Raw genomic sequence first — 24291 nt, 5'->3', positions numbered from 1 at the left:
ACTATCGACTGGCCCAGCATAATGTTGGACAAATCACTTGTATCATCCGGTATTAGAGAAAATATAGAAACAGCACATAAAGCGTTTGACATCCAGGTTTGACATCCAGGGCAAGGTGAACTGCGATTCTAAAAAATGAAGCTTTGCGTTTATCGAATCTAAATTTGTATGTTCAGAAATGCTAGGAGATATTCAATCTACCTATCAGCCTTGGTGTCTCAAAGATAGATTCCATATCGAGGGATGCACAAGGCAAAAGGAAAAGGTTGACAAGAGTCATACCCGTCGAACTATATTGACTTAAAAGCTTCAAAAGGAAGGGTCTCATGACATCTCGAATTGAATTCCCAAATGAGAATTTATGGCGGTCGATGTGGAGTGAAGAGGTGATATCAAACGTAGTCTTAATAAAAACGACGGAGAGGCAAGTTGAGTCCGAAGGCCAGGTCGCCAGGGAAGTAGAAACTGTCCTTGTAGCCTGTAAAAAAGACGTCGGATGTAGACTTATTATTGTGAAATTTCAGCTGGAGTGGAAAAGATCAAATTAGATTTAATTGGAACATAGAGTAGCAGGTAAAAGTTAATCACGGGCTACAATTCCTACAGATATTCCACCGCCGCAGATTAGATGTCTAAACAATCGATATACATTTGTCTACTTTCCAACTTTCGTCTTATTCATCTGCTAGACTAGTCTGGATAACGGTCAACTAGGTACAGTGTCGTGCAGAAAAGTATCTTCGGTAGAGGATATGACTATATCGCTAGTAGATGAAATAAGCAATAATATATACGAAGTGTATAAAGAATTCATTGTTCCAGTTGAGTTCATCTAGTAAATGGATTTTACAAGTCAACAAGGACTTACGCTAACTAGATACGCACAAAACATGACTAAACAAAACGATGACGATGATTACTACATACAACCTTGGAAGGAAGAATGGAACCGTAACCGGCAATGCCGTTTTCGGTTCGGGAGTTAGCTCCATTTCCAATCATGCAGCACGTGACCTGAATTACCAAATGGGGAAATCTCTTTCAACGATGGGAACGGGATGCATCAGGATGCATGAGGTTGAGAAAGCTCGCAAAGCTTGATGAAAACCATGAAAGTGTAGCAGAAATGGTTGAAACACGGCAAACAATGAACACGTGCGACTTTCAATGCACAGCCAGCTGGGATTGTGGCCTCTTTTACAGAAGGAAACATGACACGATACTTAGGTATATCGGATCTCAACACTTTCGTCCAGCATCTTACCAATCCTCCGCCATGCCATTCCATGCATACTTTGGAAGTTCGACGGTGAACTGCAAATCTGTGCAGTAGGCGTGTCCGTGTTGACAACAACGTCTCGTTGTTGGCCTTGCCCAGAATGTTCTAGAGTACCTACTAGGCATGAATGTGTTGGTTCAAATGCCCGTCTTTATGCTGGACGTGTACGGTCCCATGCTATTGGAGGAGGTTTAAGTATGAATCGCGATTTCTTATACGAGGAGGCGACGCCGGTCTATGGCCGCGCTGAGGATATAACTTTGCTCGTGGGGATAACAGCGGTGTTGTATAAATAGTAAAAGTTAGACGAGACACTCCGTAGATGGTTGGTGGCGGTCGTTTGAGAATCAGCCATTCCCTTGCCCCAGGTTTTGCTTGGTGGTGATGTGGTTCACCGTTCACCATTGTGGTCGAGTGCTTACTAATGCAATGGATTGTCGGTCTTCAATCGAATCTTCCACCGAAGAAATGGAAAAGCGCAAGGTAACCTTAACCTATCTTGGATTTCAGCCTCTGATAAACTTTAATGCTTAATTCTACACAAGTAAAGAGCTATCAACCACATCATACCTTCGTCTAATCTCAACACATACAAGCCCGGTGTGCAGGTTTCGCCTTTTCACAATTTCCTCTACATCAGAACATAGAAGTAGATCCCGCTCGCTATCACAGACAACTTTTCATTGAGCGCGGGCGCTGCATCATACCCCGTTTTGGACGCCACTGCATGATCTGTCACGAATTCCTTCCCTTGACAACTTTCCCAAGATCGCCCGTCAACCCGTCAAAACTCAGCCGACACGTTCAATAGCTCTTCGCCATGGGTTCCCGCCAACGCAGAGATTTGGTTGCAAGACGAAGGCGGGTTGAGGACGAGGGCGATGATGAAGGAGCTCAAGATATTGCCGAACTTGACGATGACTCTTTATCTGAAGGCTCGATAATTAGTGAGGATGAAGATTTACACGAGGGCGACGAACCTATCGATGGCGGCAATGCAAACAATGAGACCTCCGATTCGAACAAGATGAATGGGAATGGATCTAAGCTGAACGGCGGACAAGCAAAAGCTAGCAATGGCACTACTGAAGCTTCGAAGTTCATAAATGGTGCCAATGATATGGAAATGATGGTTAACGGACCCAAAAGCTCTGAACCGGTACAAACAGTTCAATTTGAGGACTTTCGAGAAGACGAGACCAAAGACACCCCCTCACCGGCTATCGTAACATCTACTGCTCAAATGGATCGACAACAAGAACAGCCTCATGAAAGACGGAGGAGAGAACATGAGGAATACAAGAAAAAGAGAGATGCGGATCCAGCGTTTGTGCCAAATAGAGGAGCATTCTTTATGCACGACCATCGTCATGCTGGTCCTGCGGCGAATGGTTTTAGGCCATTTGGCAGGGGCAGAGGTGGTCGGGGTCGGCCCGGTATTGGAGGGCCCTATGCACCTATCAAGTATATCATCATCATCTCTTTCGTGCTTTTGTAATTTTGCTAACGTTCTATAGTCACATTTCACAACCTCTGGAACCTACCGACGTTCAATGGGCACACGATATGCACGAAGTAATCACTGAACCCGTACCAACATCTACGAATGGAGCTTCAAATGGATCCCAAAGACCAGCTCCAGCTACAAAATCCGCACCTCTCAATCGATCACTTTCCACTACGAAGCACATTGGAAATGTACAAATTCGTGTGTTCTTTGGAGATATGGAAACCCCTGTGTTATTCCCTGGAATTCCAGTGAAGCAATATACGCGTTTACCTGACCATCGACCACCACTTCGTCGAGATAAACCTGTTCGAATATCCTTACCTGACCATCCACCACGTTACATATTCCCTGCTGTCGATAGATCATTCATATTCATCCCAAGAGCTATGCGACCTAATCAACAAGGGTTTGGGGGACGTGGCAGAGGCAGAGCTGGTCTTGGATCCGTCGGTGGTTACTCGAGACGTACAAGCGTTTTTGGTGGTAGCGTTTACGGAAGTACTTACACTCCAAGCGTTGCCATGAGTCGTCGTTCGTCTCTTGCACGAGAAGTCAATCGAGAAACGCTTGTTTCACCCAGTGGATCAACAATGTCAAGGCCACAAATGTCGATGGATTCATCAAGGCCTGTGGTCAAATTACCACCATCGAGCCAAGCTGCACAACCTCAACAGTTTCAGGCTCCTGAGTCTGGAGCAGTCAACGGATCTTCACAAGTCTCATCTCTCGATAATGTCCCACAACCTCAAACCTATCCTCTCCCCCAGAAGCCAACTCTTCGGGAAAACCGACCAAACGCAATTCCAATGCATCAACCTCGGCCTCAGAAGACTGTCTCTGTAGCCGACATTGAATCACCAGCATCCATGTCATTCAATCCTCCCCAGCAAAGCCAACAGCCATTCCATCAACAAGTTCCCATACAAATCAATGGAAACAGTTATTCGCACGATACCGCTCAACATTCCCGCCAACCATCCTATCCAAGCCAAGCTTCAACTGGTACACCGTTATCACAAATTCCAGAAAGGGCCATTCACGCACCGGCTTTTCAACCCAACCCTTATCAACAACCAGCCTCCAACTATTACCCACAAACTTACCCCGTTTTGCAACCTCCACAAGGATACTATTACCCTCAAACCTTTAATGCACCCATGGCTTCCACAGTTGGTACAACTCCTTTTGTACCCGCGCAACAACCGCAACAACAGACATATAATCCACCTGCACCCCAGCCCAGTGAAGCTTCGACATCACAAGCACCTCAAAACTTGGTTGCTCAAGAAGTCAATGGAATGGTGTATTATTATGATGCTGCGCAAATCCCAGCTGTTCCAAGTTTCCCAGCCGGCTATCAACAACCTCAACAATATCCTATGCAACAAGTAGGGGGCGTAGTAGGAATGGGCGGTATGATGACACCAAGCCCGGATGGTTTCTACTACCCGCAGCAACAAGGTGTGGTGTATTACACACAATAATGACTGCTACAACTACCCCCATCACAGCTTGCATTCACGATTTGCAAGTCGCATCTTTATAGTCTCTTTTAATGCCTCCAGCTAGTTTATGCGTATTTTCTGAAGTGTTTGATTTTTATTGTCTCTTGTGGTTACGAATGCGAAAAAAAAAAGATATATCATTGTTCATTCTTCAGAAGCCACGGCTTGACTTCTCATATCATGTTTTTGTATTAGGGATGGCAATTCAATTCTTTTGATCTGGTTGGCATGGTTTTTTTGGTTGCAAGTTAGAGCTTCTGCTATGCTTTTCGGGTTTACCCTCTTGCATTTCGATCTTTTCGATCATTCGGTCTCTGATTCAGTTTTCTCGTCTTGGTACGGTGTATTTTCTCAATGATAATGGCCCCTGATGGTTCGATTGGAACAACGAACGAATGGATATCTCTTTCGCGTGGACGTACGGTAGTGGGATGGTATTCTGCATTGGATCGAAACTTATGTTTGCTGTTAGCGAGCGGGTGGAGTCATGGATAGCGATAGCGGGAGTCGTGAAGTTATGAAGTAGTGGTAGTAGTAGTGTTACATAGCGAGAATTATTGTGGGTGGATGAACATGTTAGCCGATTGAACGGGGAATGGATATGCTGCCATGCCCGCTTATGACACATCAATTGAATTACCATTCTGATGTTTATAGTCTCTTGTGTTGTATGATGTTTTGAGTGATTTTCATGGTGCTCGCTTAATATTGAATTGATCGTGGAGGAAGAAAAGTCATTATCAAGAATATCCTTTTGTACAACACGCCTGTATGTATCACAATATACAAGAATGTAGCTAGTCGGCTGTATAAGGAGTAGGTAGACCGGATAACAATTACCAGCTCCCAACACAGAAAATACTTGTCAACAGCATCTTCAAGAAACATTCCAGCGCCCTTTGAAGCCATATAAAGACATAGTTTTCAGCCATAGGAGTATAAGGTTAAGTAAACAATTTTCAACGAAATATTTTAGGACTAACTTAAGCTTTTAGAAGCGCTTTTATGCAACATGACATCTCTATCTAAAGTTAACATATGATTATTGTGATAATTTCACAAGCCCATCATTCTTACGAGGCTAAAAATTCATTATATCTCCTCCCTCTCATCCAATCCCCCAATTCCAGCCTCAATCCGGTCATCTACCTCCATTCTCCCAAATGCCCTCTTCACTTCGCCTTCCCAATCACTCCACGCGACAATTATCCACTCCAACGCTCCTACGATGTAAAGCGCAATACACTGACCCACCCACAACCCTCCTAGTCCCCACCCATGAAATGCTAGCCAGATACCCAGTGGCAACGCACCGCAATAATAACTAACAAAATTGACTGCGGCACCAACATGCTGTCTCCCCATACCTCTCAAACTCCCTCCACAACTCCCATTAAGTCCATCTGCTATCTGGAATAAAGCAACATATGGCATGACTTCCGCTGTCAACTTGATGACGCTCAAATCATCATTGAATATCCTCGCGTAGAAATTCTTCACACTCATCAGAACGATCAAAACTAGAAATCCCATAACCATACTCAACCAAGCCGCCACATTTGCCGCTCTAGCTGCTCCCTTTGCGTTTCTCGCTCCTAGCAAATTTCCAACGCGTGAACTGGCTGCTACACCAATTCCAAAGGGTATTGTGTTCATTACTTGATCGGTCGTCATGATGACACTTTGGGCAGCGAGGGGTATAGTACCTAAGCGACCGGCAGCCAACGCGACGATTTCGAAAGCCCACCATTCGGTGCCGACGTGTATGACACCGAGCAGGGCGAGACGGGAAAATGTTCCGAGGTTATGAAGTGATTGGATGGTGAAGCCGCCCCAGCATTGATGCCCGGTTATGAAGCGGGAGTAGAGGACGAGAAGGAGAAAGGAGAGCCAATAGGAGAGACCCGTCGCTAGCGGAGCACCGATCAGACCTAGATTGAAGGTGTGGATGAAGAGATAGTTGAGACCGGCGGAGAGAGGGGACGTTATTAGAAGGACGTAAGTGCCTGGACGCATGATCTCTGTATAGATAATTTAGATGCCGGTAACGCTGGAGATAGGAGATAGGAGAGTGGGTAGTAATGAGCAATACCTTGTGCTTGTAGATACTTCTTCATAGCTTCGAAGTAGATATATCCTAGTCCCCCTGGAATCAACGCAGTCAAGAACCTAGCACTGTCCACACAAATGTACTCTTCCTGTCCCAACAACCTAAAAATCGGAGCCGAGCAAGCCCACAGTACAGCAACCGGTATGTAAAACGCAGTTAAAACAAAGAAACCGCGCTGTAACAATATACCCAGATCGTGCGGGTTTTTACTTCCAGTGAAAGACGACGATGCCAATGTATCTAGAGCAGTAGTTCCACCAAGAGCGATAAGCCACGCTGTAGACATTGCAAACATATAACTGAAAGCCGCAGTTGCTAGAGCTTCAGGACTTAGCCGTCCAACTATGAGGACCGAGATTGTTTGGAGAGAGTTCTGCAATGCGTATGCGAGGATAACGGGAACTGAACCTCGTAACAAGAGGAGGAATTCGGCAAGCCATCTTTTGGCTGGAGTCGTACCATCGTCTTCGAGCTCGCAAGTCTCTCCTACTTCGGGAGATCGGGGGAGAAGCGAAGATTGTTCGTTTGGAGGACTGGAGGTTGGCGAGGTGTTCGCTGAAGATTGGCAGACTTTCGGAAGCCATGATGACTTGGAATCGTTTTGGTCACTCATCGTATACAGCCAATTTGTTGAGTACCAACAGATCTACAGAAAAAAGCAGATGAAGAACAAGTTTACTACTGGCCCATTTCACGAAAGTGAAGATAAAATATGAAATAAATGAGAAGGTGGGATGGGGAATAATCGCTGAGCATCACTGCCTATTTGGTGTGGGAATTGAGATGCATGTCTGATATCGGGATTGCCACCGATTAACAAGATACAATGACAGAACATTTGGATCCGGATATAGAGCAAGAAAGGGAGAAAAGATGCCGTACAAACCAACCTACATAGATACGCAGGTACATCATTACCAATTGACAAATTGTCGGACGTAAAAAGTACTTCATCTATGAACTGTACAAACGCCGAGGGGATCAGAAACTATCCATCATAGATTTGTCAAAGGTTTGAAACCAAAGATATACAAGTAATGGAACACGGGGGTGGAAATATGCATTGCTGAGGCTTCTTGCAGCTTCGTTCGACGCCAAAAATGCATGAGCAAGCTTGATAGATACCATTGAGGCATTTCTAAACCCATAGATAGACATGCAAAAGGAAATCAAGGAAGTTTGTTGGTTGACGTGAAGATGCATATAGATTGAGTGTCGAATGAGTAGAGGAATTCTTATCTGGCCATGGAAGAAGGATTGCAGCTGTTATCTTGTCGCTTCTCGTAATAGCTTCATCAGAGCTTCGCACGTGATGAACCGGCGATAACGTACTGGAATAGATTATGCTGACTTTTTGTGTTGACAAATGCCGAGGGCAAAATCGATCTAGATCCAGCAATGTATTAAATTGGATCTGTTGCAGCTACCCGAAATCTTATTAGATGAACGTATATGTTATGAACCCCAGGCGGATATCTACAGATTGTGATTGCGTTTCCGCCCACCTCGCTTCGAACGATACTCAAGTACAGAGTACAACGTCTTTGGATCCACCATTGTTATCGATATCAGAATCCATGAATAGTCCGCTCCAATCAAATGAGGTTCATTGCCACTGGGTGAGTACATTGGTGGTATATTGAGGTCCGCTGCATGAACAATTCATGGCTTCAATCACAACATTAATCTTCAGCAGTGTTGAGACCATGGGAGTAGAGAAAAGTCATTTCATTGACACATCGATTCATATACACACAAGATAACCTTATCTGACTTGTACAGCCCTACGGAATCGTTCCCCGCTTTAGCCCCCAAAGTTTAGCTCCACCTGACTAATCCGGGGTAGAGCCTCCACTACCGGTTCCTTATTTTCGAAGATTCTGTTTCCCCGAGGCTGAATACTTGCCACAAAACACCACTTACTTTCAAACTGAAAGTTTCATGGGCTTGAGATTTCTCCTGACAGAAGCCGTTGCGTTTGTGCCCGTAGATTGCTGAACAGCGACGCATCCTCCGAATGGTCCTGCATTCGATGGGTTCACAACCTTGACCATACAGACATTGGATTGACCTGCTACAGTACCAGTACAAGTTGTACCGGCCGGAATATCTACACTGAATGGCTATATACTTCGTTAGCAAATATTAAGAAAATGGATGAGAGGGGACGGAATGTCTCACATAGTCTTCGTTGATGTTAGAGGCTCTTTTCATCAAACCAATGCTTCTCATAGCTCGCTCCCATCTTGTTTGTTTACTTTTCCTTATGTTACCCTTTTTTCCTGGTATTTGGGTAGTCACCACGGCCTTGACTGCATTTGAAAAATCACCTTTTCCGGTAGTGTCAACCATCGCTGTAAGAGGCTATTTATCTATTAGCGATTATATCCCTGGTAACAAGGAAAATTATATACATACACCTGCACCGTCGGAAGTCACAATATGGAAAGTACCCGAGATAGATGCATTATCGGTACTTATCTGTGGAAGTGTGCTACCCGAAAGAGCCATTGACTTAGTCACACCGGACTCTGCTTTGTTTCTCCCTGCAGCCTTTGGATTGTTAATTGATAGTTGTCATACAGGGTTTGGAGTAAGATTAATACCTCTGTTTGTCCGCAATTGTTACTACCAATGTCGAATACCGTAGTATCGAGCTCTGTCTTGGAATTTGACCCAGTATCTGCGACAACAGCTCCTTTGATTCCTAGAGCAGTACCGTTTCCACCGAGATTCCCAGTTACAACTGCGATTTTTCCGTGAGCCACCACAAGTGGGCTAAGGGTAAGGAAGCCAATGATTATAGATGGAGTGTACATGATGATGTGTGGATTTTAATTGACAACAGTTTGTTATAGGATAAAGTAAGGTATTGTTGATGTCGAGAAGATTTTTTTGGAGATCAATAATAATACAGATAAGTGACCGAAGTGAAGAGACACAGCCTGCTGTGTTGAGGAAGAAAAGAAAGATTGAATTGAAGGATAGCAAAAATTGAAGGAATTTCTTATTATCTTATATAAAACTAATAAGCATGCCACCACTGTAGAAGAGATCTTGACACAAGTCTGCGGCCCTTCAGATAGACCTCCTCCTTAAGCCAGCGGCAATTGGGTACGCTAAGTGATGTTGCGGATCACCCAAATGGTATGAAAATAATACAAAGGATACAAATTGGGACTCCTGAGCGTTCGCGAACCATTTAAGCGATGTTTCCATTGGATATAAGGTACCAGGAACACAAATTTGGATCTGAAATTATGGGGCTCAAATTAAGGGTTGAAAGGGTGTATACTCTAGAAGTAGCATTTGTTTTGTATGTAAGATCGATAGCTATCCACAAATGGCCCAACTATCGGCTCGTTGTGAGATTATTAGTTATCCAGATTAAGCAGACCTTGAACATCTACCTCTACACTGGCACGTGGAGGTGCTGACCTTGGTGCCATGGCGGCTTCAACCTCAAGCTTAAAACAACAAACTCCAATGAGATCAATGAATCGATAGAAGGACAAAACTAGGATCTAATCCTGGCTTCAACATTGTGGGCAGCTTGAGATCTTATTGTACTGGTATAAACGAATGAAAGACAAAGGCCAAGCATTTACATTTTTTTCAAGTGAGTACTCCACACATCAAATGTGGTGGGGACTAATTCTTGAAGATAAGATAGGCTTGATCCCGTATCATCACTAGATGAGGAATAACCACTCGATATTAGATTCAGGATATGGGGTGAGACGTAGGTTGTCTGAAGATACGATGTCGAGTCCCGGGGGAGATCTCCACCAGGGTCATGAAAACCGAGTCGATGGAGTCACAAACACCCGAGCTAATGAAAATGGTGTCTTGGAAATATCCCCTTGTAATGCAAGTCTCTCCAATTGAATTCTAAGTTGAGGTGTAAGCAGGGGTTTGCGGTAGCTGGGCATCTCGAAATAGCCGCCGAGATGGGATCCCAAAAATAAGCATATCTGCAAGGTCCGGCAACTTTATCCGGCAGTATGGACCACAAGAAACGATCGACAAATACTTTTGACAATGGAGTTGTAAGTCTTACATGAGTTAAACCAAGGTCGCTGATATCTCATACAAACACATGTGCTTCAAATGATAATTCTCCGAAAAATCCATTACCAAAAAATTGCAAGTCTGAACAGAGAACCCTAAAAGAGTGCGGCGGTCGGTTTCTTGGCATTGTATGACTTTTAGTAATAATTTCGTAATTTCTTGAAGCGCGCCAACGTTCAGTGAGACATGCAGTGGTAGCTTTCAGGGGATGTCAAGTGTTGGCACACTGGATCAGTCGAATTTCCCATCAGACTGCAAGAGGTGAATATAAATCATTCCATTCACCAGGGTGAAGATCACTTTACCAGACCGCTGATTTTGCCAGCATCACATATAGAAATGCCTACCTGAGTTTGCTTCTTATGATTAGGGGAAGCTAGAGTTCTTGGTCGTCCCTGATTGCAACCCGATCACGAGATGCTTCAAAGTTCTGGTGCCATCTTCAATCTTCAAATGGACTGAGATGTTGCATTCATTTTGAGTATTGAACTGCTTTGAAACATAAAGTATTCCATTCAGTCCACCATTCCTGCCTTTTGAACACCCTGGGAGGGGCGTATGTCTGCTGGGGAATACAAAATCCAATTCAAACCATATGATCACGTAGTATCAGACAAGCATGTAGCTTCTACGTATGGAAAAAAATGCATGGTCGTTTTCGATATGCAAGAGAATTCTCACAGACTCTAGAAACTCTGAAAAAAGTTTGAACTGATGGTAGTGGTTTGATGGTTAGCTAATCAATAATAAATCAGGAAAATTCAAAGGATCTCTTGAAAACATTCTTTGTTGAGCAAATTGGTTGAGCAAAGTGAATGCAACCCTAACAATATCAGGTCAATGACAGTCGGGAAAGACCCATTCCGAGCCCAGATTGTTTCTTTTTAAACAAAATCAAACAGCACTTGATCAATAGTTCGAAATACCATTCTCGAACCTTGAACTTCCCATCGTCAAAGAAAAGCCACCAACAACAACCTTGGTGTATGATGGATTCATCAAAGTCCCAAGTCCTCATAGATTTGTGCTTTACAAATTTTTCTTGCTTCCCTAAAGAGGTACAGCTTGAAATTTGGTTCCAAGCGCTTCCAGAAGGACAACTCGTCTACCATGATCCTCTTGGGCCATTCCAACCACCAAAGCCCTCCGCCTTGTACTACGCCTGTCTCGACTCTCGCGACGTTTATCTTAAGCACTACAAGCAACTATACCTTCACGATTACGCCTGTTTGTTTGCGGAGATCGGTAGAGAAACATATCCTTCGTTCTACAACCCAATAAAGGATACACTTGTATACACGTGTACGAATCACCTCTTACTTCAACAAATCTGCGAATGCTGTAGCACAGAGAAGAACCTGCGCTCTCAAGCTCGTTACATCGCCTTTGTAGCTGATCGAAAATGCTTTAGTCCACCCGGATTACCTACATCGCACAATTCCAGATATAGGCCATTGGCTATCTCACCAGAATTTGGATTTGGACTTTGGAAGTATATGTACGAACATTTCCTCTACGTCAATCCCGTCGTTGAATCGGTTACTTACGTGGTTGGAAGGAGGACAATCGAGAGGACGGCTGTAGTATACCCTCAGTTAAAGTTGGTAATGACGCTCAAAGAGTTCGGAGAGCAACGATTGAGTCGGTGGAAGTACTGCAACAATATCGCGAAGAAGTACCATGAACGTACGATCAACGAGATTCGCAGTGGTTTCGAGAAGTGGAAAGAGATACACCCGGAAGTGAAAATTCCGCGAATCGAGATGGCGTTCCCGAAGAAACAATACACGTCAAAATAGAAGATTGATAAGGGTTCGTTCTTGAGATTGGACACGGGGCTCTATACTCATTCTTGTTCATTAGGTATCGAGGTGAAACGGAGAGACGGGGATGGAGATTACTTATAAAGCTTCTGGAAATGGGATTGTCCGCTTTTCTTCGATAAATGATCCTAAGTTATGGAAGCAGATGATATCACAGTCGAGGCACCGAGGATAGTGCATTGAAATCCAAGAACGAGGAATATCAATGAGTGGCTGTTTGACTCAAGGGTTGGGATTCTTGATGAAGGACTAGGTTGCATACGGTCGTTCTCCATCCATCTGCTAGGGTAGAAGTCTGCAGACGCAAGAAAGATATATTCAAACCCACAATCGCTTTTTGACCGTGATAAACACACAGCCCTGGAACAGTCATTGTACCAATAGTAAAAAACTCCCAATCAAGAATCCCGTATGGCGATGGCGATTTCATGTTTAAACCACGTAGCATCTTTCCTCAATGAGCTTTCAATGTCGTCGCCGGGGTGGTACAAGGATGACTAATCCAACCAATATCAACAACTTTCCTCAACAACATGCCATCACCCTCTTCATTTCTGATATCCCTTTCATCACTATCTTTATACATCCGAAAAACAATAAACCAAATTGTTCCAGCAAGTGCAAAAACAAATGAATAACTGTGTGCACATTCGCCAATACATGCGAAAACACGAAAACACGAAATCACCAAAGCAAACAGCTGCATTATGTTGAATCGAGAACTCAAACAGCGAGGCTTGGGCTGACAATAGATGCCACCAGCACAGCTCAAATTCTTACGGAATGGACTGCGCCGCACATCCAACTCTTACCATCAAGTGTGAAGCTTGACATTTCAGACTTGTACGCGGGTTGAAAAGAAAAGACGTCTCGGAACTGTTCGACTGCTCAAAACCCTACTCTTCTCTGAGGCTTCCTCGCTCAAAAGATTTTTTTCTCGGCCAAGACAAACCTACTTACGAATCATGAGTAGTGTAGCCTCATTGATTATCGTTATTTATATTGCCTAGCCTGTTCCAATTGGGCTAACAATTGGCAGATTCTTGAATTTGTCTAGAAGCATCTTAGATACCGAGTCTTGAGAGCGGCATTACATAATATAAATTGAAGCTTCAACACTTCATCAGCATCAACCTTGGATGTAAGGATGAGGTATTTACAATCTCATATAGTTCACAAGGTGGCTTATATTTCTTTATCTAGCTCCGTCGTTAACCCCCCCAAGCCAGCTACGTTATTGGCACGATAAGAACTTCATTCTCCCACTCCCACTTTCAGTCCAATAATGAACTGATTGTTATTGCTATTTCACTGGTATCATGATAGGACTTCGAATTCCTCACAAAATGGTTATCAATCTCGATAAGGATACGACCAAGCTATGCGTTATCTAACCGTTCCGGGTTCTCCATTGAAGCTCATGGGGAAGAACAGGACCTTAATTATGGCTGTTTTCTCAAAATGATAAGACGCCGATAACGTCTGGGAAATTCAATTGGAACACCGACAGGTCTGCCGATGTAAAAAAAAGAGTATCGGAAATCTTCCCGTTGTTTTCCCTCATCCCCAGATCTAAAGTTTGGATGATCGGTCTGATCGTAATACACCGTCGAAGAAGCGAGATCAATGCGTGCAACGAACAACAGTAAACAACAGCCTGGCGAGCCTGGATATCAAGGTTGACGACAATTACCGCCCCGCCCATCATCATGGTTGTTGGATCGTGCGCCGGATATTTTAGGAGCGTCCGAGATCCGATAGGGAAGAGTGACTTGGCAAGGTTATTCGTCGGTAGTTGAGTGAGGTGTTGGCTTATCCCCTGAAGATGCCCCTCTCCGCTAGTCACTAGACTATCTACCCGCATCCCACTGTCCCACTCCCCCTTCGTTTTCTCTGAACATCAGGTACCAACCCCACGATTTATACAATGAGCCTTTTTCTTCACGACCGGGAGTCAATTCGTATCCCAGGCGATACCGTGTGGATAATCGTCGGACGCATGATTTGATAATATTATTGGCATTGGAAGATTAGTTTGATGGAGATAAACACTTGGTTGCTAAGTCTGGCAATGATGCACTAAGCTATCATGTAAAATACTTGGCGACAGGTTGAAAAATTCCACCCGGTGAGACATCAAGATATGTCGGCGATGAGTATAAAGAGACTATGGTTTCCTGTTCTGTAGTCGGTACTTCATCCTTCCATATTCAGAAGAACATCCTTCAATTCATCATGTTCTCACGTTTCTTGTCTGTTTCTGCTCTCGCAGCATTTGCTTCTGCTTCCCCAGTGGTTTACCAGCGTGATACAAGTCCATTTGTCTTCACCAACTCCAATGGGCTCAACTTCACTCAGATGAATGCAAGCCTGCCAAACATCACTGTTTTCGCAACTGGTATGGCAATCCGCTTGCCAATTTCTTAGAATATGTACTAACTCAATACAGGTGGTACAATTGCAGGCTCTAGTAGTAGTAACACAGCAACGACGGGATATACTGCAGGTGCCGTGGGGATTTTAACTCTCCTTGACGCTGTTCCAGAAGTCCTCAACGTCTCCAACGTTGCTGGGGTACAAATCTCCAATGTCGGTAGTGAAGATGTGACCTCCAGCATTCTTCTCGACCTCTCAAAGCAAATCAACGATGTGATTTGCAATGATGATACCATGAGTGGTGCAGTTATTACCCACGGTACAGATACTTTAGAAGAGACCGCCTTCTTCATGGATGCTACCGTCAACTGTGGCAAGCCGGTTGTCATCGTTGGATCTATGCGTCCCTCCACCGCCATTTCAGCAGATGGACCTTTCAATCTTCTCGAAGCCATTACTGTGGGCGTTAGTCCTAAGGCTGTGGGTCGTGGAGCTTTGGTTGTTCTGAATGATCGTATTGTCTCCGCATACTATGTTTCCAAGACAAATGCCAATACTATGGACACATTCAAAGCCATCGAGATGGGTAACTTGGGTACACTCATCTCAAATACTCCTTATTTCTTCTACCCACCAGTTGAACCCACTGGAAAGACTGCATACGATATTTCGAATGTAACCGAGATTCCTCGAGTGGATATCTTGTTCTCAAATCAAGATATGCATAACGATACCCTCTACAATGCTGTTTCTAGTGGTGCCAAGGGCATAGTTGTAAGTTCCTCTCTCCTTCACCAGAAACATTCAAACTAACAACTCTACTAGATTGCCGGTGCTGGTGCAGGAGGTGTAAGCACATCCTTCAACTACGCCATCGAAGATGTAATCAACAGATTGAACATCCCCGTCGTTCAAAGTACTCGTGCTCCAAATGGAGAAGTTCCTTACTCTGATATCAGCAGTGAGACAGCTTTGCATATCGCATCTGGATACTTAAACCCTCAGAAGTCGAAGGTTTTGCTCGGCATTTTGTTGGCATTGGAGAAGAACGTTACTGAAATCAGTGACGCTTTCGCCGGAAGTGCTGTTGCTTAATTGTTCTATAGATATAAAAAAACGGTGTAGATGGATGTTCAATGATACCTTTATGATTTAGGAATTAGCTTTATGCTTCTAACCTCTTCTCAAATATTTCTTGTAAATAGATTAATTTTTATATATACTCATCGCTAGTATGCCCAAAATATCTTTGCCAAAGCATTGCGGTTCAGGAATTTGTTGTTTACTTCTATCAAGGATCCAAGTCCATCTCGTGACTTATTCATCCTCTCCCTCAGCTAAGTCTTCATTGCTTTCCTGCTTGAGGACTCCTTGCATTTCCTTCAACTTTTTGCTTGCAGCTTTCACAGATGATAAAACATCCATTCCTAAATCCCCTGTGCCAATGAGTTCTTTCTCACCAGGTGGTATCTCGTAACGAGGGATGACTTCTGGGAAGCCATTCTCATACCAATCCTCTAGCTCCTGCAATTTCTTCTCCCACACGTCAGAATGCCCTTCCCAAAATTTAGCTGATACCTTCATTATCTTATCCCCAGCAATGACAATATATTGTGTCGCCACCATAACCCTGAAGTCCGTGTCGATTCCGGGCACATAGCTGTCTTTCGACTCTAAAGCTTCAGGAATATCATTTTCAGGAAACTTGCATGCAGAAGCACTATCTTTCTCCAGACCGGCAGAATAACAGCGAGCAAAAAATGCGGAAATGTTGACCCACTCAATACATGCTTGGGTATATTCATCTTGGGTTTTGGTGTCCAAATCCAACTCGTCCACTGTCGAACGTTAGGACGACACGGATGGAATAAGAAATCAACTTACCATGTCTCGCATTCCAGCTTTCGTTGAAGATATTGAAGAATTCTTCATAATAGATAGGACGTTCTTCGGCGATCTATCAATGGATTAGCTATGTCGAGTAAGTATGCATGGCTACAATAACTCACCTCTCCAGCCTGCGTCTCAAACTTTCTCCGAGGAAGCCTTAACATCTCAATCAGAAGATTCAGAAGCTTCTCCTGCGTAGCGTCATTGTAAGGTATGACTGCCGCAGTATCGAATATCATCCAGTACACGGAGCTCAGGTGCATGTATGGTGAGGGTACTGAATAACTGTCGATTTTCTTGGCAGTTTCTAAAGCATTATTGTTCTCAGTCTTGGATATGAGGTAATTTTTCAAGATGTTTGCGACATCTGGTACGAAATCCTGGGCAGAAGTATTGGAAGCTTCTTTGTCGAGGAAAGTAAGCCATGGCTTGGTCTCAACGGTAGGATCCATTTTGATTGATTGGCGTCGTGTTGGATAGCGACAAAAATAGAGAGATAATTTTGAGAATATATCAGTCGCCACGCGAACATAGAATAGTGAGAAAGGAATTGCGAGTTTTATAAGATTCTTATTAGATCATCGTCTGATTGAATGCCTGCATATTACGGGGTCGCTAAAGTAAGGGCTCGGTGTGTATTTATAAACAGCCCTTCATTCCGAGCGCTTATTAGACCCGAAGTACATCACCTCCTCCCTCCTTTATGCGTAATTATTGGCGAAATATCTATCAGTCCATCTTTATCTCAAGCTAAGGGTCAATGGCATTATCATTTGCAGTTAAAGCTTAACATGCAAGGGTATAGAACTCGTAAAGACATCCAATAATGTTGGCCAGTGATACCATATGCATGTTCAAAAAGAAAGTACGGCGGTACCGACAGTCTGGGACGCTACGCTGACCAGATAATGCGTCCCCGAGTCCTTGTAATCACCGTCGCCTGTAATGACACACTCGTTAGAAAGCCATTAAATGAATAAAGCGACACGCCGATACCGATACATTGGTAAATTAATACGATGGCAATGTGCACAAACATGCCGTGTCGCCCAATCATTCCTGGGTGACTACCAATTTACAATGCCATGTATATACATATTGGTCTCTCGCGTTCATTGAAGGTGATAGTCTCGACTCTCGAGCAGATACTCGGCGGTACCGACACTCTGGCGAACACAAGAGTGCTGTCGGTGGTAAGGATGTCGTATCCAACGATTTATTGAGTTTCTATGGTTGTTATGTATTGTGAGAATATTTACGAACATTCACAAGCGTTTGTAGTGCTTAAGATCTAAAGTCGAGCGGACGCGGACATGATACATAGTTTGACGCCTCAGTAGATAACAGCAGGGGAAGGGGGCCGGGGGCCGGGGGGTGACTGGGGGGAGAGAGAGCTCGATAGACTCGGCCTTAATGTGGTAAAAAGTTTACCTGTCTGTCGTTTTGATTATATTTGTGTCAGAAAGCAGAATTTTACGATATTGATTCGATGAACGCTCACAATAGTGTCGAACTATAGACGCTGACTTTCACCTGCGTATTTCTTTGCCGGTACCATAACTTGATTGAAAATACGGATTTTGAAGATATAAAGAATGACAGAAACCGACCTAGATCTCAAGCAACATATTCTTTCCATCAGCTGGTTGATAAATTCATTCGAACCCAAAATCACCTCAAATTCAAATAGTACTTCCCGGCCGCTTTAAATCTGTATTCAAACGTGAGCATATCAGAGACGAGGCTCAATTTTCAAAACGACAAGTTACTAACACTGTTGATAGCTCATACCTGAACTCAAAAATAGCCGAAGAAAAATCACCTACTGCACGCTGTATGTCATTCTCTGTAAACAAGAGCTGTCAAAGCACTTGAGGCTATCAAGTTAACCAGTCTTCTATCAGTCAACCAAATATCCAAGAACCTAACAAGTTATTCCAACATGAGCGGAAGAAGAAACTCCGACCATGATCACGATAGTCTTGTGTGTCTATACCCTGCATTACAACGGACCCTCCCCCTCTTCTAACAAGCTCTTAGCAATACCGCACACCCCGCGGCAACATACCACACAGAGTGATGGTACAAGAAATTGCCAGAGCACCGGTCGGTGGCACAAGAAACATGTCCCAATACCCTCACAAATACAAAAATCAAGAAGGTCCAAAAGATGCCAAATACCCTCTCTTCGATGATCGAGAGCGGCCGCGAAGATTCGTCAATAACGATAAAGGCTATCGGCCTGATACATTGTATGAATACCCCGTCGTAACGCCAGATAAACCTTCTTTCAACTACGACCGGAAAACAACCCCCCTGGAAACAGTACTTCAGCCGATTGCTCCAGCCAATCGTGCCAGGATGATTGAACCAGACCAAAGACATAACACACCTGGCTGGATGAGGGGTATCACTAGTTCAAATAAGACTATTGTTGGTGGAATCTACCACCCAGAGGGCAATACGGGAGATTTCGAACGAGCGCGCTTGGAACCGCTTGATCGTCAGGGAAGAGAACACAATCGAATGCTTCATGAGCGAGCGCAGCATGCCCCGCGGTCACCAACTTGGCCGACTAAATCAACTAGATAAGAAGTTTTGTACAAGCTAGCGAGCTTCCAGAGGCCAACATAGGAGCTGAATGGAGTTGGAAAGAAGTCGAGCAATGTATGAGAAATGCAGGTGAAGGTTAACTTAGGGGGGGCTGGGCGTTGGAGTTAATATTGGAAAGTGGAATGGAGAAATTGAACAGGATGGTATGCGAGACAGTGAGGGAATAGGAATGGCAAATTCTATGAGAAGACTAAGGACACAATCGATAAGGTTGATCTTTGCCAGATTGTGCGCTAGAATACTTTTGGGTAATTGTGTTTGAATTTTTTGTCGGATAACTGCTGTGTGCTTTTTTTGTTTTTCTGGTTTAGTGTTTAGTTCCATAGGATCATGGTATGGTTTGGGGCATGTCGTTGGTCTGAAAATTACTTTATTGATGGAATTAACTATTAATAAAACGGATATTTTGAGCAGAACAAGGTGCAAGGTGTTGGAAAGCTACTGGCCTAACTAAGCATTAGGCTATTTCAAGTCATTCATTCCGGCCGACGAGAAATTCAACACGTGAAACTATTGATGTTGAATACCTGAAGCCCGGATACTTCTACGTCATTGACTGTAACCGAATGATTCAACCTGAACATAGTTGCAGAAGAGACCTCAATCAACATTGTAGCCAAATGGGCGGTGATTAGAGGGTAGGACTTCTGGATTCCAAGAGACTAGCTAGGGCATCTGTAGTCTACCTTACTGCTTCCTTGAATGTTCAATGACTGGATATTATAATCCCGCGATGTTAACAAGTCATCTCATCGTTGCATTATACATACTTTTGTCAGAAATTTATACATTAGTCATTGATATTGGAGAATCCAATAATGGGTCAGCCTCAGGAGCAGAAATATTGTTTCCAGACACGCATCCGTCAGAGAATTCGAAGCAGAGTTGCTTACGTTCCTGGTATGCCCGCTATGTCTTCCCCAGAGAGAGTGGATCGTGAAACAATGATGAGATGGTGGTTGAATCCAGAGTCAAGATTGGGCATAAAAGCGCAAGAAGTTTGTTCTATGATGGATTTTCATCCAGCAGATAACCAAGGAGGAGCCTACATATTAGCAGAGACCAAGGTCCCACTGTTCTAGGTATGGGTAAACAGTTTTGAAGGGAAACGAGGATTATGATTAATAAAAAACCTTCTTTATGCGGCGTACGATTTCTGAAAGCTTCTCTCTCCTCCATGTGACTACTTGAGGGTTCAGAAATCCCATCCTGAAGCCAACATCCCATCAATGACTAAAATTTGAGTATTCGCACGATCCTCAACACTGTACAGGTTTGGATGGCTAAAGCAATAGACCCCGTCCATCAATCAATCTCACGGATACAATCAGATACTCGCTTGTCAAGGGGTGTTTGAGCAGCTCTCGATACTCTATGGTGTTTGGTCTGTGATTCTTGACTTCAAGGCTGTTGGATTGAAGACGCGTCGTGTAAAGTCTACGCGTTATGTGTCAGCAATATGCACGTTGCACGTGAGCTTGTCAACAGAACAACCACACTCCATTGACTATTTCTAGACAAGGGCATAGCATTGACAATTCACATCTTCTGAAAGGTTGGAAGGTTGTATAAATCGATTTTCCCCCTCGCAAATAAGTACAGGATTCACACAGAAAGCCTCAAGATATTATCAGGAAATATGAAGAGCTGAATCTTCTCCTTGAGAGCGAGGACAGGAGATTCTCGTAACTCCGGGGACCATAATAGTCTTCTATCGATTAGGTTGCTGGTCGACGGCTTATTAGTTTGGATTCAAGATGAATACAAATACTTCAATATGCCAGAGCTATCATGAGATTCTCAACGCTCACCTGAGTCAAGAAGCATGGAACTGTCCTCAAGACTGATGTATCGAAGCCTATACGACATTCGGTCTCTTTTCACTTGTATGACCAAACAGGAACTCTGAATATTGCATCTCCAAACTTTACTATCCATGGCTTTTCGATGGAGAAAGTCTGCCCTCAAAAGTCTTCAGTTGACATCACGATGACTTCGTTCTGCCAATGGACCTCTTTCGATGTTTTGTCCCCAAAGGAAGTAAACATGCCAATGAAGCCATACTGCAGTACTAAGTGCCAGCAATGATCTTAGACTTTCTATTGCTCATGAGTATTCAAAGCTATGAGAATATGTTGTAGATACCGAAAAGGGTACTTTGAATGAAAGTGGCAGGGGAGAATTCGCTATAGGAGATGTTAATTCGACGAAGATAACATGACGATGATGTTAGGATAGCAACGATCAAAACTTGTCAGGGATTGAGAACTTATTAGCATCGCTTGGATATGTCGAAGTATTTGTTATCCTTAAAATTTGCAAATTGTTGTTGGTTATCTAGGTCTCTTCGTGGTGTCGACTTTCATTTGTACGGCTCAATAGATATTCACTTTTCGCCATCTTCCAACAAGGACCGCGAAAAGCCGGTTCTTGAACCAGCCTCTGAGAATCATAGAATCTTCTCTCAATACCAGCGGAAAGACTATTCCGACAAAACTCTGTACAGTCACTGCTTCTACCGCACTTCATCAACCTTCTTAATTTCTCATTGCGCTTTTGCACCCAGAGTCTGCTTTTGTTAAAGACAATATTTCTGCCTAGGTGGTGTTCAGAACCAACAGAACTCATGCAATGTCGATCCAGCAGCTTTCCAAATTTCTGAGTGATCAGAATGAATTTCGTCGTCAAGTGAGAGGTTGTTCCATTGCACTATTCTTCCAATACGATTATTCTGAATCGCAACAAGAATTCAAGGACAGATTTCCCTCCAGTACTCTTTCTGCGCTCGCTGGTTTGAAAGAATGGGAATGGTTCATCAACGAAAAAAGTACAATCTGCTTGAATATGTCTGTTTTCGATTACCACTGACCGTGAAACTTAGGCCAGCCAAACATCCGACAGAGCTTTTACAATCAGAGATTGCACATCCCAATGGGACCTGTTATAGCTCCTGCGACAAGAATCGAACAATGCGAGTCGAAGAAGCCAATCGCCGTGATAGGTTTTATTTATACTCTATCACTTAAAGAGCTGGATGCGTTAGCACAAGAGCAATCTTTGAAAGGCAGGCAACAATTTTACATTCCTGTCCAAGTTCAATCCAAGTCAATTAATGGTTTTGATCTTAAGATGATGTTGGCAACCGTTTTTGTGGACATGGCCAACACTGGGGGTGGTTCGATTGATTTGACAAATAAGTCAACGAACTTAAAATGGGTTACGGCTATCAAACGCATGGAACATATGCCAAAATGGTATGTCGAAAATATCGAGGCGAAGCTTAGAGGAAGACACGACATTGTTGAACCTTTTCTTATTCGTCTTAATCCAAATCCTGCCATTGATTTACAGGCTGCCCGAAGACAGGAAGCTCCCACGCCGTTTGCAAGACTTAAGCAACAGCAAGAAGATCAACAGGGACAACAGAAGCAGAAGAAAGCTCCAAATAGACCAATGATCACAATTTCCCAAAGGCAAAGAGATCTTATGCTGCAGCAGATTCTAAACCATGGAATGACATCAGCCGGGGAAGTACAAAAGCTGACGGAATCCCAAATGACTCTTGTGGTCGACACTTATTTGCGCAGACAACAAAAGGCGATTTATGCAAGAGAGAAAGCTGAAAAGAAACGACTCGAGGAGGCTTCTGGTGTTTCTGCTCCAAGAATTGGAATGCCAGAACAACAATGGAATGCTCAAGCCCCAGGTCAAATAAACCCACGTGAAGAGGCTGTTTTCAACGGCGTCCTTCGAAAGCAAAAAGATGCTGTGCGAGCGCAGGATTTGAGAGAAAAGTCTAGTATGCCACCACCACCACAACCAGTCCGCGCATTTTCTCAAAATAGTCCAGAAAAAGGCCAAGCACAAGCACAAGCACTAGCAAGAGCACAAGCACAAAATAGGAATAACGGGACTTCACCACAACTTAAGTATCCCCAAAATCTCAATAATCTCAAGCGGCCAGCTTCGAATTCAATCTCTAACGCTACTGGCAACCAAGGTGTTAAGCGACAGAATACGGGAAATGCGAGTGGTAAAGAAGGCGGTTCACAGAATTCCAACAGAAATAATGGAAATTTGAAAGTTCAGGTTTCGAATCCAAATGCAAAGAATGGTCCAAGTGATGTTCAGAAACCCAACTCTAAGACAAGAGGTCGACCCAGAAAAAGTCGAGCTAAAGTACCACCTACTGGGGATTCGAATAATTTGAACCAAGCTGGAAAGAACAGCCAGGTCGCGGGAAACAGCATGGGCTCTGGTGGAAAGGGACATTCCAACGCCAATGCGAAGGGCAATGCGGTATCTGGGAGCAAAGCACGAGCTGCTTCTGGAAACGTAAATCAAGCTGGAAATCTCAATGGAAATCTCAATACGCTGAGCAGACCACAACTTCTTTCGCACGTGGAGCAAGCAGCGAAGATGGTGGATTATTTCCAGCCGAAAGCTAGTGCGGATAAGGCGGGAGATGGAAGATTACAGTAGATGTGGGACAGAAGTGGATGACGGGATGGGGTAGGAGGATTATGATTCGAGGGAATGGTATACTGGGAGGAGAATGTGGAGCTAGAGAGGAGCTTACACAGAATGGGTTTATTATATCCACACGATCGATTTCACTCCTCTCCTCCGCACTCTTTTGGGAACTAAGCAGATATGTATGATTTTTCCAAACGACTGTCGGTCAGGCTTGATGCTCGAGAGGATAGTGGGAAGTAAATTGGCTTTGGGTATGGTTGGATGGGAGTATTGCCTTTTGAATTACTTTAGCATGCCTGGAGTTGGGAAGAAGAGGAAGGGAAGTCTATGGTTTCGTTATGAACGCGGGAGTAGGATCGAGATTTAGGATGGTGGATATGTGAATGAGAGACGGGGTATGCGGGGTGATGGGAGAATGGTATTGTGCGATAGGGTGGAGAAGAATGGAAGCATAGAGATAGGAATTACTATTCATTGTGAGTATTGCGGGTGTTTGAGAATTGTGCAAGTGATATGAGTGAGATGAATGAGATGAAATAAAAGAGGCCTACTTGGTCTGTGAATATGGAATTTGTGCTGTGCGAATGCGTATGTTCTTGAAGTGGAATATGTTGTGTATGTCACGAGTCTGGAGTGAT

General features: G+C 43.8%; 8 protein-coding genes across 8 annotated transcripts; 5 read left to right on the top strand and 3 right to left on the bottom strand.

Moving 5' to 3' along the window:
• Positions 1 to 1729: 1729 nt before the first annotated feature.
• On the top strand, positions 1730 to 5031 carry BCIN_09g01080 (hypothetical protein). Its single transcript, XM_001546614.2, has 2 exons — positions 1730 to 2743; positions 2797 to 5031. Exons 1-2 carry the CDS (start codon positions 2100 to 2102, stop codon positions 4271 to 4273), a joined length of 2121 nt encoding a protein of 706 aa, XP_001546664.1. The 5' UTR covers positions 1730 to 2099; the 3' UTR covers positions 4274 to 5031.
• A 269-nt stretch (positions 5032 to 5300) lies between these two features.
• Positions 5301 to 7852, bottom strand: BCIN_09g01070 (hypothetical protein). The gene is made up of 2 exons (XM_001546615.2): positions 6387 to 7852; positions 5301 to 6315 (listed from the first exon to the last, which is right to left on the bottom strand). Exons 1-2 carry the CDS (start codon positions 7015 to 7017, stop codon positions 5387 to 5389), a joined length of 1560 nt encoding a protein of 519 aa, XP_001546665.1. The 5' UTR covers positions 7018 to 7852; the 3' UTR covers positions 5301 to 5386.
• Positions 7853 to 8136: 284 nt separating this feature from the next.
• Positions 8137 to 9411, bottom strand: BCIN_09g01060 (hypothetical protein). The gene is made up of 4 exons (XM_001546616.2): positions 9011 to 9411; positions 8823 to 8957; positions 8586 to 8768; positions 8137 to 8527 (listed from the first exon to the last, which is right to left on the bottom strand). Exons 1-4 carry the CDS (start codon positions 9221 to 9223, stop codon positions 8330 to 8332), a joined length of 729 nt encoding a protein of 242 aa, XP_001546666.1. The 5' UTR covers positions 9224 to 9411; the 3' UTR covers positions 8137 to 8329.
• Positions 9412 to 11205: 1794 nt separating this feature from the next.
• Positions 11206 to 12727, top strand: BCIN_09g01050 (hypothetical protein). Its single transcript, XM_001546617.2, has one exon. It carries the CDS (start codon positions 11462 to 11464, stop codon positions 12272 to 12274), a length of 813 nt encoding a protein of 270 aa, XP_001546667.2. The 5' UTR covers positions 11206 to 11461; the 3' UTR covers positions 12275 to 12727.
• Positions 12728 to 14425: 1698 nt separating this feature from the next.
• BCIN_09g01040 (hypothetical protein) lies at positions 14426 to 15785 on the top strand. Its single transcript, XM_024694899.1, has 3 exons — positions 14426 to 14696; positions 14748 to 15448; positions 15500 to 15785. The coding sequence occupies exons 1-3, from the start codon at positions 14468 to 14470 to the stop codon at positions 15767 to 15769; spliced, it is 1200 nt and encodes a 399-aa protein (XP_024550692.1). The 5' UTR covers positions 14426 to 14467; the 3' UTR covers positions 15770 to 15785.
• A 26-nt stretch (positions 15786 to 15811) lies between these two features.
• BCIN_09g01030 (hypothetical protein) lies at positions 15812 to 17134 on the bottom strand. Its single transcript, XM_001546620.2, has 3 exons — positions 16684 to 17134; positions 16559 to 16631; positions 15812 to 16512 (listed from the first exon to the last, which is right to left on the bottom strand). Exons 1-3 carry the CDS (start codon positions 17014 to 17016, stop codon positions 15992 to 15994), a joined length of 927 nt encoding a protein of 308 aa, XP_001546670.1. The 5' UTR covers positions 17017 to 17134; the 3' UTR covers positions 15812 to 15991.
• Positions 17135 to 18082: 948 nt separating this feature from the next.
• Positions 18083 to 19690, top strand: BCIN_09g01020 (hypothetical protein). The gene is made up of 4 exons (XM_024694898.1): positions 18083 to 18287; positions 18349 to 18398; positions 18469 to 18548; positions 18605 to 19690. Exons 3-4 carry the CDS (start codon positions 18507 to 18509, stop codon positions 19154 to 19156), a joined length of 594 nt encoding a protein of 197 aa, XP_024550691.1. The 5' UTR covers positions 18083 to 18287; positions 18349 to 18398; positions 18469 to 18506; the 3' UTR covers positions 19157 to 19690.
• A 1627-nt stretch (positions 19691 to 21317) lies between these two features.
• BCIN_09g01010 (hypothetical protein) lies at positions 21318 to 24105 on the top strand. Its single transcript, XM_024694897.1, has 2 exons — positions 21318 to 22004; positions 22059 to 24105. Exons 1-2 carry the CDS (start codon positions 21809 to 21811, stop codon positions 23657 to 23659), a joined length of 1797 nt encoding a protein of 598 aa, XP_024550690.1. The 5' UTR covers positions 21318 to 21808; the 3' UTR covers positions 23660 to 24105.
• The last annotated feature ends 186 nt before the right edge of the window (positions 24106 to 24291 follow it).

This window comes from Botrytis cinerea, chromosome 9, assembly GCF_000143535.2.
Source record: "Botrytis cinerea B05.10 chromosome 9, complete sequence".
NCBI lineage: Eukaryota > Fungi > Ascomycota > Leotiomycetes > Helotiales > Sclerotiniaceae > Botrytis > Botrytis cinerea.
The sequence above is the reverse complement of the archived record's forward strand: the minus strand, read 5'-3'. Positions and strand labels throughout refer to the sequence as shown.